At 42.0% G+C, this 12,062-nt stretch overlaps 1 protein-coding gene across 1 annotated transcript in view; it reads right to left on the reverse strand.

Moving 5' to 3' along the window:
* arhgap20 (Rho GTPase activating protein 20) overlaps positions 1–12,062 on the reverse strand; it is a 114,527-nt gene that overhangs the window by 59,965 nt on the left and 42,500 nt on the right. The window contains exons 4-6 of the mRNA XM_033022717.1: positions 10,390–10,539; positions 9,655–9,696; positions 2,724–2,808 (exon numbers count right to left, since the gene is read on the reverse strand). Coding sequence (XP_032878608.1) covers positions 2,724–2,808; positions 9,655–9,696; positions 10,390–10,539 — 277 coding nt within the window. The remainder of the gene's footprint in view (positions 1–2,723; positions 2,809–9,654; positions 9,697–10,389; positions 10,540–12,062) is intronic.

Consider the following 12,062-nt stretch of genomic DNA (forward strand, 5'->3'; position numbering starts at 1 on the left):
AAACCTCACACGCCCTAATACCATTCGGTTCAGTCCCTTTTTGTTTCATCTCCTTTTTCTATGTTTTTAGGCAGGAACAACTGTTCCCAAGCCTTCTACTCAGTGGAAAGTACATTAATGTACTAATGCGGCTGTTAAATTAGGGGACAAATTGACAAAGCAATATATAATAAGCAATCTGTGATTCTTTAACCTGGTGCATTATGAACAAGGCTGTCAAGAGCAGGAACAGGGATAAATGCTTTAATTTAGCCAAAGCGATTATGTTAAATGGTAAATAAATATTTCTCAAGTGATGCCTGCAGGAAGTTCAATTGTTGATATTTCATTGATAAATGATATTGGAATAGATCCCAAAAGGTGTATTTTCCTTTGTTCCCTTCGATTTGGCTCAATTTGTATGATAATAACTCGAACCTTCAACGTTGTTATGTTAGTGATAGTGATAGTATTGTTTATTGTCACGTGTACCGAGGTACAATAAAAAGCTTTTTTGTGTACACAGTGTACAGGTACAGGATAAATGTTTAAAAACAGTACAAGTGAACTAAACATTATCGAGTGATGCAAAGAAAATATAATTAGCCCCGAGTTAGGTTTACGTTGCTAACACATAGTAGGAATGTTACAAAATTTTTAGATTTTAAAAATCAAGCCTGTAATTTATCCCATCAGATAAAGCATAAAATGAACTTTAATTTGATACCTAATTCACTTCCATATCTTAGTATTAAAAAAGTTATGGTCATTTTCATACTCGCAAATTAGCATCTTGTTCCCTATTGCTTTTTCGTCGACTTAACATAAAAGCTGTAATCGAGGACAATCAAAAGCCCATAACTTTCTTAAAAATTAAGAGAACTGAATGAAATTTTCAGTTATTATAGATTGAAGCATTCTGAAACAAATATGAAACATCTTTCTTGGATGACCTGAAATTAAAGCATATAATTAGTTAGTTACCTAATTGTAGCTGATTACAAAATTGACCTTTGTGACGGAAATAGTAATAAACACTGAGACTGCCTTGAAAATTCAAAAATTAGATATTCTCAAGATTATTTTCAGATGAGGCGATTTTTGAGATCATGAGGTAAATCTCTATCGGAATATGTAAAAATTTCACCATTAGCGCGTCGTGTTTTTGAGGAGATGTGAATCACCGAATCACCGACATACAAATAAATAAACACACAAATCCACACACAAATACATCCACATCCAAGATCAGAGTTTTATAAGTATATAGATTATAAAGGATGAGGTTAGGGAGTACTTAGAAGTTCAGCATGGCTTTGTAAAGGGGTCTTGCTTGACAAATTTGCTGGAATTCTTTGAAGAAGTAAATAGCAGGACAAAGGAGAGTCAGTAGATGTTGTTTACTTGGATTTTCAGAAAGCTTTTGATAAGGTGCCACATGTTAGGCTGCTTTGGAAGATGACAGCCTAACATGTGGCACCTAATTCTACTCATATTCCCTGGGAAGATGACAGCCTAACATGTGGCAATAAAGGGGGCTTTTTCTGGTTGGCTGCCAGTGACTAGTGGAGTTTCGCAAGGGTCGGTGCTTGGGCCGCTACTCTTCATGTTGTATATTGATGATTTGGACGAGGGGGTCGAAGGTTTTGTGGCAAAGTTTGCGGATGATACGAAAAAAGGTGGCGAGGCAGTTAGTGTTGAGAAAGCAGGGACTCTGCCGAAGGACTTGGACAGATTGGGAGAATGGACAGAGAAGTGGCAGATGGAATATAGTGTAGCAAAGTGTGGCGTCATGCATTTTGGTAGTAGGAATAAAGGCATAGACTAATTTCTAAATGGGGTGAGAATCCAGAAATCGTAGGTGGAAAGGGACTTGGGAGTGCTGGTGCGGGATTTCCAGAAAATAAATCTGCAAGTCGAATCGATAGTAAAGAAAGCAAACTCAATGCTAGCATTTATTTCAAGAGGGCTTATTTACAACAGGGATGTAATGTTGAGGCTCTATTAGGCGCTGGTAAGGCCGCATTTGGAATATTGTGAGCAATTTTGGCCACCATATCTGAGGAAGGATGTGCTGGCCCTGGAGAGGGTCCAGGGAAAGTTTACAAGAATGATCCCAGGAATTAGTAGGTTAACCTATGATGAGCAGTTATCGGCACTGGGCCTGTGCTCACTGGAGTTTAGAAGAATGAGGGGGGACCTCATTGAAACATACAGGATAGTGAAAGGTTTGGATAGAGTGCATGTGGAGGGGATGTTTCCAATAGTGGGAGAATCTATGACTAGAGGTCATAGCATCAGAATTAAAGAACGTTCTTTTAGGAAGGAGATGAGGAGAAATTTCTTTAGTCAGAGGGTGGTAAATCTGTGGAATTCTTTGCCACAGAAGGCTGTGGAGGCCAAGTCAGTTGATATTTTTAAGGCAGAGATAGATTCTTGACGTACAGGTGTCAGAGGTTATGGGGAGAAGGCAGGAGAATAGGGTTAACAGGGAGAGATAGATCTGCCATGATTGAGTGGCGGAGTGAACTTGATGGGGCCGAATGGCCTAATTCTACTCCTATTCCTTATGACCTTATGTGCAGTCAGAAGAGATTAGTTTAAATTGACACTATGGTCAGAGTGGACATTGTGGGCCAAAGGGCCTGTTCCGGTTCATTTTCAATGAAAGATAACATGAGAATTTAGAAAAGGTGAGTACATTAAATCGTGGATGGATTCTGTTATGTAATCACATTACTTACATATACGCAGCTTGCCACATTCCGGGTAATAATCTTCAAAGGAATAGTTTTTGGATGTTCTTTCTCTTTCTCTTCTTTAATGCAGCTGGAGTGTTAGGTCAGTGGCAAAGTGGAGAAGACACAAGTGATACTCATTAATTACAAGACTTTATACAAGTAATGAACTTAATGTCATATTTTACTAAATTAATTAAACTCCTTTAAAGTTACTGTAGTTTAATGTTTGATTAATAATTAAATAAATAAGATGCCAATATATATTTTTTATTTCAGGAGGGCATTAAAATAATACAAAATTACAAAAATAATCTCATTATATGAATAGTTCCTTTTAAGGACTGTCATTCCCAATACCTATTATGTGAATTCAGAACTGTAGTCACATATTAAGCTCTATAATCATGTTCATTTTCTTTAAAGTATCACTTAAGCCCAATTATAATACCCCACACGGTGGAAATCTGGCAGTTAAAATAACAGGGAGTTACTTTCTATCCCCATCCCACCTCCTTGCAGAACTTTCTCCTCATTAAATTGTCATTTTGAGCAGATGAACAGGACACCTACATGAAGGAAGGGAGGGTAGAAACAAGGAACTGCAGATGCTGGTTTATAAAATAAAAAGAAACAAAAGTGCTGGAGTAACTCAGCGGGTCAGGCAGCATCTCTGGAGAGCATGGGTAAGTGACATTTCGAGTTGGGAGTCTTCTTCAGACTGGAAGAAGGGTCCCAACTCAAAATATCACCTATTCATGTTCACCAGAGAAGCTGCCTCACCCGTTGAATTACTCCAGCACTTTGTGTCCTTTTTTTGCAGTAAGGGAAGGATTGTTTTAAAGATGCATACTGAGCCCAATGACGTCGTCATATCAACCATGGTCTGAATGAGGGAAAGTTGGAATGTGTGTCTGCTCTTGTCAGGCAAAATTGCCCCCACCCAAATCCTAGTTATGTAGGGATCCAGAAGGTAAATTGTAAACACAATTTCAGACTATCTTGGCATAGTCATACACAGAAACAGGTCCTTCGGTCCAAATTGCCCATGCCGACCAAAGTATCCCATGTACACCAGTGACCTGTCATGACGCAAAATGCCAACTATTCTTTTTCTCCAGGGATGCTGCCTGACCCACTCAGGGAGAGCGAGGAGGTCATAGATAGGAGTTACAGGGAGGTGGTCACTCCAAGACCACGGGAGACAGAAAACTGGGTCAGTTAGGAAGGGCAACGGGCAGAGGCAGGGACTGGTGAGTACCCCGGTGGCTGTACACCTTGAAAATAAGTACTCATGTTTGAGTAAGGGTGGGGGAGACAGCCTACCTGGGGGCAGCGACAGCGGCTGGGCCTCTGGCATAAAGACCGGTCCTGTTGCTCAGAAGGGTAAGGAAAAGAAGAGGAGGGCAATTGTAATAGGGGACTCTATAGTCAAGGGGTCGGATAGGCGATTCGGTGGACGCAGACAAGAGACCCGGATGGTAGTTTGCCTCCCTGGTGCCAGGGTCAGGGATGTGTCTGAACGGGTCCAAGAAATCCTGAAATGGGAGGGAGAGGAGCCTGAAGTTGTGGTACATATAGGTACCAACGACATAGGTAAAAAAAGAGAAGAGGTCCTGAAAGAACAATTTAGGGAGTTAGGTAGAGAGTTAAGGAGAAGGACTGCAAAGGTAACAATCTCAGGATTACTGCCTGTGGCACGCGACAGTGAGAGTAGGAATGGAGCGAGGTGGAGGATAAATGAGTGGATGAGGGACTGGTGCAGTGGGTATGGATTCAAGTTTCTGGATCATTGGGACCTCTTTTGGGGAAGGTGCGACCTGTACAGAAAGGACGGGTTGCACTTGAACTTGAGGGGGACCAATATCCTGGCGGGGAGATTTGCAAAGGCTACTGGGGAGACTTTAAACTAGTATGGTTGGGGGGAGGGACTCAAATTGGGAAAGCTAGCAGTCAGTGTGTGAGGCAGGAGTCAGAGAATGGTAGCACTCTGACCCAAAATGTAGGGGAGAGAGAAGAAAAAGACAATAAACAGAGAATAAGAGAGGGTGGGTTTCTTAAATGTGTATATTTTAATGCTAGGAGCATTGTAAGAAAGGTGGATGAACTTAGAGCCTGGATTGACACCTGGAAGTATGATGTTGTGGCGATCAGTGAAACATGGTTGCAGGGGGGCTGTGATTGGAAACTAAATATTCCAGGATTTCGTTGCTTCAGGTGTGATAGAATTGGAGGGGCAAGAGGTGGAGGTGTTGCATTGCTTATCAGGGAAGATATTACAGCAGTGCTTTGGCAGGATAGATTAGAGGGCTCGTCTAGGGAGGCTATTTGGGTGGAACTGAGAAATGGGAAAGGGGTAGCAACACTTATAGGTGTGTATTATAGACCGCCAAATGGGGAGCGAGAATTGGAAGAGCAAATATGTAAGGAGATTGCAGATATTAGTAGTAAGCACAAGGTAGTGATTGTGGGAGATTTCAATTTTCCACACATAGACTGGGAAACACATTCTGTAAATGGGCTGGATGGGTTGGAGTTTGTAAAATGTGTGCAGGATAGTTTTTTGCAGCAATACATAGAAGTACCTACTAGAGAAGGGGCGGTGCTGGACCTCCTGTTAGGAAATGAGACGGGTCAGGTGGCAGAGGTATGCGTTGGGGAGCAGTTCGGGACCAGTGATCACAATACCATTAGTTTCAATATAATTATGGAAAGGGTCAGAACTGGACCTAGGGTTGAGATTTTTGATTGGAGAAAGGCTAACTTTGAGGAGATGCGAAAGGATTTAAAAGGAGTAAATTGGGACATTTTGTTTTATGGGAAAGATGTGGAAGAGAAATGGAGGACATTTAAAGGTGAAATTTTAAGAGTACAGAATCTTTATGTCCCTGTTCGGTTGAAAGGAAATAGTAAAAATCGGAAAGAGCCATGGTTTTCAAGGGAAATTGGACACTTGGTTCGGAAAAAGAGGGAGATCTACAATAATTATAGGCAGCATGGAGTAAATGAGGTGCTTGAGGAGTATAAAGAATGTAAAAAGAATCTTAAGAAAGAAATTAGAAAAGCTAAAAGAAGATATGAGGTTGCTTTGGCAAGTAAGGTGAAAGTAAACCCAAAGGGTTTCTACAGCTATATTAATAGCAAAAGGATTACGAGAGATAAAATTGGTCCATTAGAGAGTCAGAGTGGACAGCTATCTGCAGAGCCAAAAGAGATGGGGCAGATATTGAACAATTTCTTTTCTTCGGTATTCACCAAGGAGAAGGATATTGAATTATGTGAGGTAAGGGAAACAAGTAGAGTAGCTATGGAAACTATGAGATTCAAAGAAGAGGAAGTACTGACACTTTTGAGAAATATAAAAGTGGATAAGTCTCCAGGTCCGGACAGGATATTCCCTAGGACATTGAGGGAAGTTAGTGTAGAAATAGCAGGGGCTATGACAGAAATATTTCAAATGTCATTAGAAACGTGAATAGTGCCGGAGGATTGGCGTACTGCGCATGTTGTTCCATTGTTTAAAAAGGGGTCTAAGAGTAAACCTAGCAATTATAGACCTGTTAGTTTGACGTCAGTGGTGGGCAAATTAATGGAAAGGATACTTAGAGATAATATATATAAGCATCTGGATAAACAGGGTCTGATTAGGAACAGTCAACATGGATTTGTGCCTGGAAGGTCATGTTTGACTAATCTTCTTGAATTTTTTGAAGAGGTTACTCGGGAAATTGATGAGGGTAAAGCAGTGGATGTTGTATATATGGACTTCAGTAAGGCCTTTGACAAGGTTCCTCATGGAAGGTTGGTTAAGAAGGTTCAATGGTTGGGTATTAATGGTGGAGTAGCAAGATGGATTCAACAGTGGCTGAATGGGAGATGCCAGAGAGTAATGGTGGATGGTTGTTTGTCAGGTTGGAGGCCAGTGACTAGTGGGGTGCAACAGGGATCTGTGTTGGGTCCACTGTTGTTTGTCATGTACATCAATGATCTGGATGATGGTGTGGTAAATTGGATTAGTAAGTATGCAGATGATACTAAGATAGGTGGGGTTGTGGATAATGAAGTAGATTTTCAAAGTCTACAGAGAGATTTATGCCAGTTGGAAGAGTGGACTGAAAGATGGCAGATGGAGTTTAATGCTGATAAGTGTGAGGTGCTACATCTTGGCAGGACAAATCAAAATAGGACGTACATGGTAAATGGTAGGGAATTGAAGAATGCAGGTGAACAGAGGGATCTGGGAATAACTGTGCACAGTTCCCTGAAAGTGGAATCTCATGTAGATAGGGTGGTAAAGAAAGCTTTTGGTGTGCTGGCCTTTATAAATCAGAGCATTGAGTATAGAAGTTGGGATGTAATGTTAAAATTGTACAAGGCATTGGTGAGGCCAATTCTGGAGTATGGGGTACAATTTTGGTCGCCTAATTATAGGAAGGATGTCAACAAAATAGAGAGAGTACAGAGGAGATTTACTAGAATGTTGCCTGGGTTTCAGCAACTAAGTTACAGAGAAAGGTTGAACAAGTTAGGGCTTTATTCTTTGGAGCGCAGAAGGTTAAGGGGGGACTTGATAGAGGTCTTTAAAATGATGAGAGGGATAGACAGAGTTGACGTGGATAAACTTTTCCCACTGAGAGTAGGGAAGATTCAAACAAGGGGACATGACTTGAGAATTAAGGGACAGAAGTTTAGGGGTAACATGAGGGGGAACTTCTTTACTCAGAGAGTGGTGGCTGTGTGGAATGAGCTTCCAGTGAAGGTGGTGGAGGCAGGTTCGTTTTTATCATTTAAAAATAAATTGGATAGTTATATGGACGGGAAAGGAATGGAGGGTTATGGTCTGAGCGCAGGTATATGGGACTAGGGGAGATTACGTGTTCGGCACGGACTAGAAGGGTCGAGATGGCCTGTTTCTGTGCTGTAATTGTTATATGGTTATATGGTTAAGGGCCTGTCCCACCAGCATGCGACTGCATGCGGCGAACGCGACCAAACGTGGTGGCTTGAGGCGTACGGCCTCGCTGGGCCGGTCCCACTTCCAACTGCGGAGTCGTCTGGAGCTGGTCCCGACATCACACTCACTAATCAGCTGGGCAGGAGGCGGGCCGACTGAATTTGGACGTTGCACGGCGTCAGGCGGTTACGTCATCGCGCAACGCCACGAGCTAGGCGTAAGCCGTCAAGACGCTGCGTACGGCGTCCAGACGCTGCACACGCCCGTCGAGGCGCTGCGTATGGCCTCAATGCGGCTGCGGGCCCATAGGCCGTTGCTGCGCGGGATCTTTGGACAGTGTCAGTTTTTCGGAGCCCCGCGCGATGTCCGGTTACAATGTTACAAATACCCCCCTGCGTCAGGTCCCCCTTTGTTCTTCCCCCCTCCCTCACGGCGGTCCCCCATGCTAGGTCCTCCATTGTACAATACAATACAATACAGTACAATTTGTTGTAATTTGAGCCTCAGTGAGGGTCAAACGAAATTCTGTTTCCACAGCCATACAAACAAAGACAATTTCCTAGACATACACACAATTTAATTCACACAAACATCCATCACAGTGGACCCACTGTGATGGAAGGCAAAGTATTTTCTCTCCCCTGTTCTCCATGTCTCTCCCGATGTCCAAGCCCCAGATGATAAGTCCCACGGCCATTTTAGGCCGTGCCGGGCAATTTACGGCCCCGCTCCCGGTCTAAATGTCACAAAGTTGGAGCCTCCGGCGGGCGCTGGAATGTCCCACGGCCATGAAGCCGTGCTGGGCGATGTACGACCCCGCACCAGGTCGTTCCAACCCCGCGACACGGGCTGGAGAAGTCGCGTTGCGGGAGCTCCGGGAAGCGGTCTCTCTCTCCCCCCGGACCCGCGAGCTCCCGATGTCCCGACAGTCCACCGGACCTGCGGCTGCGTTGCTGGAGCCTCCGAGCCCCAGGAGTCGAGTCGCAGCAGTGAGTCACCACCGCTCCCCACGCTCCGAGGCCGGCCAGCCCCACGATGGTGAGTAGTCCGCAGCTCCGCAGTCTCCCGAGCCCCCGGGTCGTTCAGGTTGGAGGCCGCTCCACGGTGCTAGGCCCCAACGACAACAGGGACCCGACAGGGAAAAGGTCGGGTCTCCCGGACAGGGAAGAGATTTTAAACGGTTTCCCCCTCCCCCCCCCGCCCCCCACATATACACATTTAAAACTAGTATTAAAAAACACCAACACTCCATTGTTCTTCACCTTTGCTCGAACTATTGTACTGAGTTTGAGTTGATTGTATTTATGTACTGTATTATCTGATTGGACAACTTCAAAACTTTTCTCTGTACTTCGGTACACGTGACAGTAATAAACCTAAACCTAAGAGAAGACACAAAGTGCTGGAGTAACTCAGTGGGTCAAGCAGCATGTCTGGAAGAAGGGTCCCAACCTGAAATGTCACCTATTCAGTCTCACCAGGACCCTGTATAATTACAGTACGATCTCCTTACTCTTATTCTTAAATCCTCCTCTGATAAAGGCCAAGATATGGTTTGCCCTTCTAATTGTTTATCATACCTGTTAACTTTCAGTGCATCATGCATAAGGATACCCAAGTCTCTCTGAACATCAGCACTTTTTCAGCTCTCTTCATTTACAAATAATCTGCTTTTCTATTTTTCAACCAAAGTGAATAACTTCAGCTTTCCCCGTGACACATTATTTTCCCTTCACTTATCTTGTATATATCTATTTCTGGTCTCTCTGTATCCTCCTCACAATTCAAAATGTCTGCCAGCTTTTTATAACCTGATTTGATCTTGCTCCCTTGGGAATGCTGCATAAAATTAACTCACCCATCTTCCTCTGAAGAGTTTGATTTAAAAAAATATTTTGACTATTTTATCTTTATTGCTTTCACACATTATAGTCGAAATGTAGATAAAATCACAGGTAATGAAAATCCTGCAGCATTTTGTACCTTTGGAGACACGAAAGCCATTTCTCCATCTGTTCAGTCGAGCTGAAATAAAAATGTGATCAATTAATTTCAGAAAGAGAATCAGAAAGTTATCACATAGATATTTGTGTTCTAGATCTTAAATTAATGTCTGACAGGTTAATGCCATACAAGGATGTCATGGTGCAGTTTTCTTGTTTAAATTAAATGTAGGCAGAAATAGATTTTGTGCAATTTTGCTCCCTTTAGAATGTTTTGATTAATTGCTAACAACTGTATAATAATATCAGCAATTAATTTGGAAGGATATTTGGCAATATATCAAGAATTGCTTCAGATTGGTCTTTGCCGCTGTCCAATATGAATTTCACATATGATCTGTAATTGAAGATAATTTGCTTTAAATTGTTGAAAAATAGCAATCATAGCTGGTATTTTTGGGTCATTTAAAAATATCTTGATTGTTATGTCTGATTATTAATTTGAAGTTGTTTTAATAATTTTTATCAATTCTACATTTAGATTATACTTATGTTGACCAATTAAAATACCACCTGTGGGGTGGCCTACTTTACAGAACTTGAACTCTCACTTTGAACATGGGCTGAGATTAGCTTTCAGCACACACAGAGCTGTAAACCCAGTAAGCCTAGGAAGTGAGCTGCACAAACACAATTACTAATTATGTTTAACCAATTTAATGAAAGTTCATTAACTTGATTTCCAACGGCTAGAGCCTCTGCAGTATGTCCATACCTGAAAGTGGCCACACAATTTGTGGTGGGCCAGCCCATTACAAAGGATTGTTCTACCTTCGTACTTCCTTCACACACTCCATCCATGTAGGATGCCGTCCAAACCTCACTGACTTTCACGTGTTTTTTCAGCTTGAAATAAGATGCTGATCTGTAAATGTAAACAATACATTGGTATTCTAGAGCCTTCTGCCAATCTCTCATCCATAAAAAACACACAAAAAGGTGTAGTAACAGTGGGTCAGGCAGTATCACTGGAGGACATGGATATGCTATGTTTCGGGTTGCGATGTCTGAAGATATGTCCTGACCCAAAACATCACCTACCCATGTCCTCTGGAGATGCTGCGTGATCCACGGAGGTACTCCAGCACTATGTGTTAGTTTGGTAAGCCAACACCTGCAGTTCCTTGTGTCCATTAATCCATTTAACATATTTTTTGTACATAGCAGGTGACCACTGCCCATCACCATGAGTAGAGTCTTAACTTGTCTCTCCCTATTCCTCCCATCAATTTGGTATGACTTTGTTTTATGCCAGTTCTTAGCCTTTTTACATGGTCATTCAGCTTACTCCGATTATTTTTTGCAATTCCTTGTGCTTAATTAAAATGAAAGAATTGAAAGGGAGAATCAGCCTTTTACCTTAAGAATGATTTCAACATTATATTAGGATGATGAGGCTTTAAAACTGGAGCAGAGGTTTATCAGAAAGCTACCTGGATTACAGGGTATCAGCTGTAAGGACATGTTGCATAAATTTGGATTGTTTTCTCTACGTCAGAGGTTGAGGGGAGCTGAGAGAAGTTTATAAAATTATGAGAGGCATATACAGGGTAGATCATCAGAACCTTTAACCCAGGGTGGAAGGTGAGAGGGGCAAAGTTTAAAGGAAACGTGCGCGAAAAGTTTTTTGCACAGAGTAGTGGATGCCTGGAACTCGCTGCCAGTGAAGGCAGATACAATAGTAGCATGTATGAGGCTTTTAGATAGGCACACAGAAAGTGAGGGAATGGTGGGATATGGATCACTTGCAGGCAAGAGAGATTAGTTTAACTTGGCCAGTTCCCGTGCTGCAGTGTTTAGAGTTTAATACAGAAAACAAGTTATTTTTGACATTTTGCAAATCTGTAACCAACAGAACTGGAACAATCAAGTGGGTCATGGTCCTTAGGTTCTGCTTGACGTTATCATTTTTATGGCACTATTTTCCACATGAAAATATGAAGAAAATAATTTTAATAAGAAAATAATAAGGAAGCAAACACAAGATTATGAGAATCAATAAAACTTAAACTGCATCAGAAATTCTAGCACTTTTTAAAGAGAGTTCCCAATCAATGTAGTTTAGAAATTATCATGGAAATATTCAATCAATACAGCAGACATGAGACCCTTTGGCCCATTGCTGCTGGTACAGTAATCCCCATGAGAACCATTTCCTCTATGATTAAATTGTTTGCAACTAAACCTTTTTTGAACTTCCTGACTGACTTTGTTTTTACCAACTTTCCAGACCATTACTTTCAAAGTAAAGAAAGGTTTTGCTCAAATGTCCATTATAAACTTTAAATATGTGCTACTTATTCCGTGAACTGTCGGCTGATGGGAACAGCTTGTCTCCATTTACTCTGTCTTATCTAGTTGTGGTTGTGTGCAGAGTAGAGTCATCTA

The sequence above is a fragment of the Amblyraja radiata genome, chromosome 6, assembly GCF_010909765.2.
Source record: "Amblyraja radiata isolate CabotCenter1 chromosome 6, sAmbRad1.1.pri, whole genome shotgun sequence".
NCBI lineage: Eukaryota > Metazoa > Chordata > Chondrichthyes > Rajiformes > Rajidae > Amblyraja > Amblyraja radiata.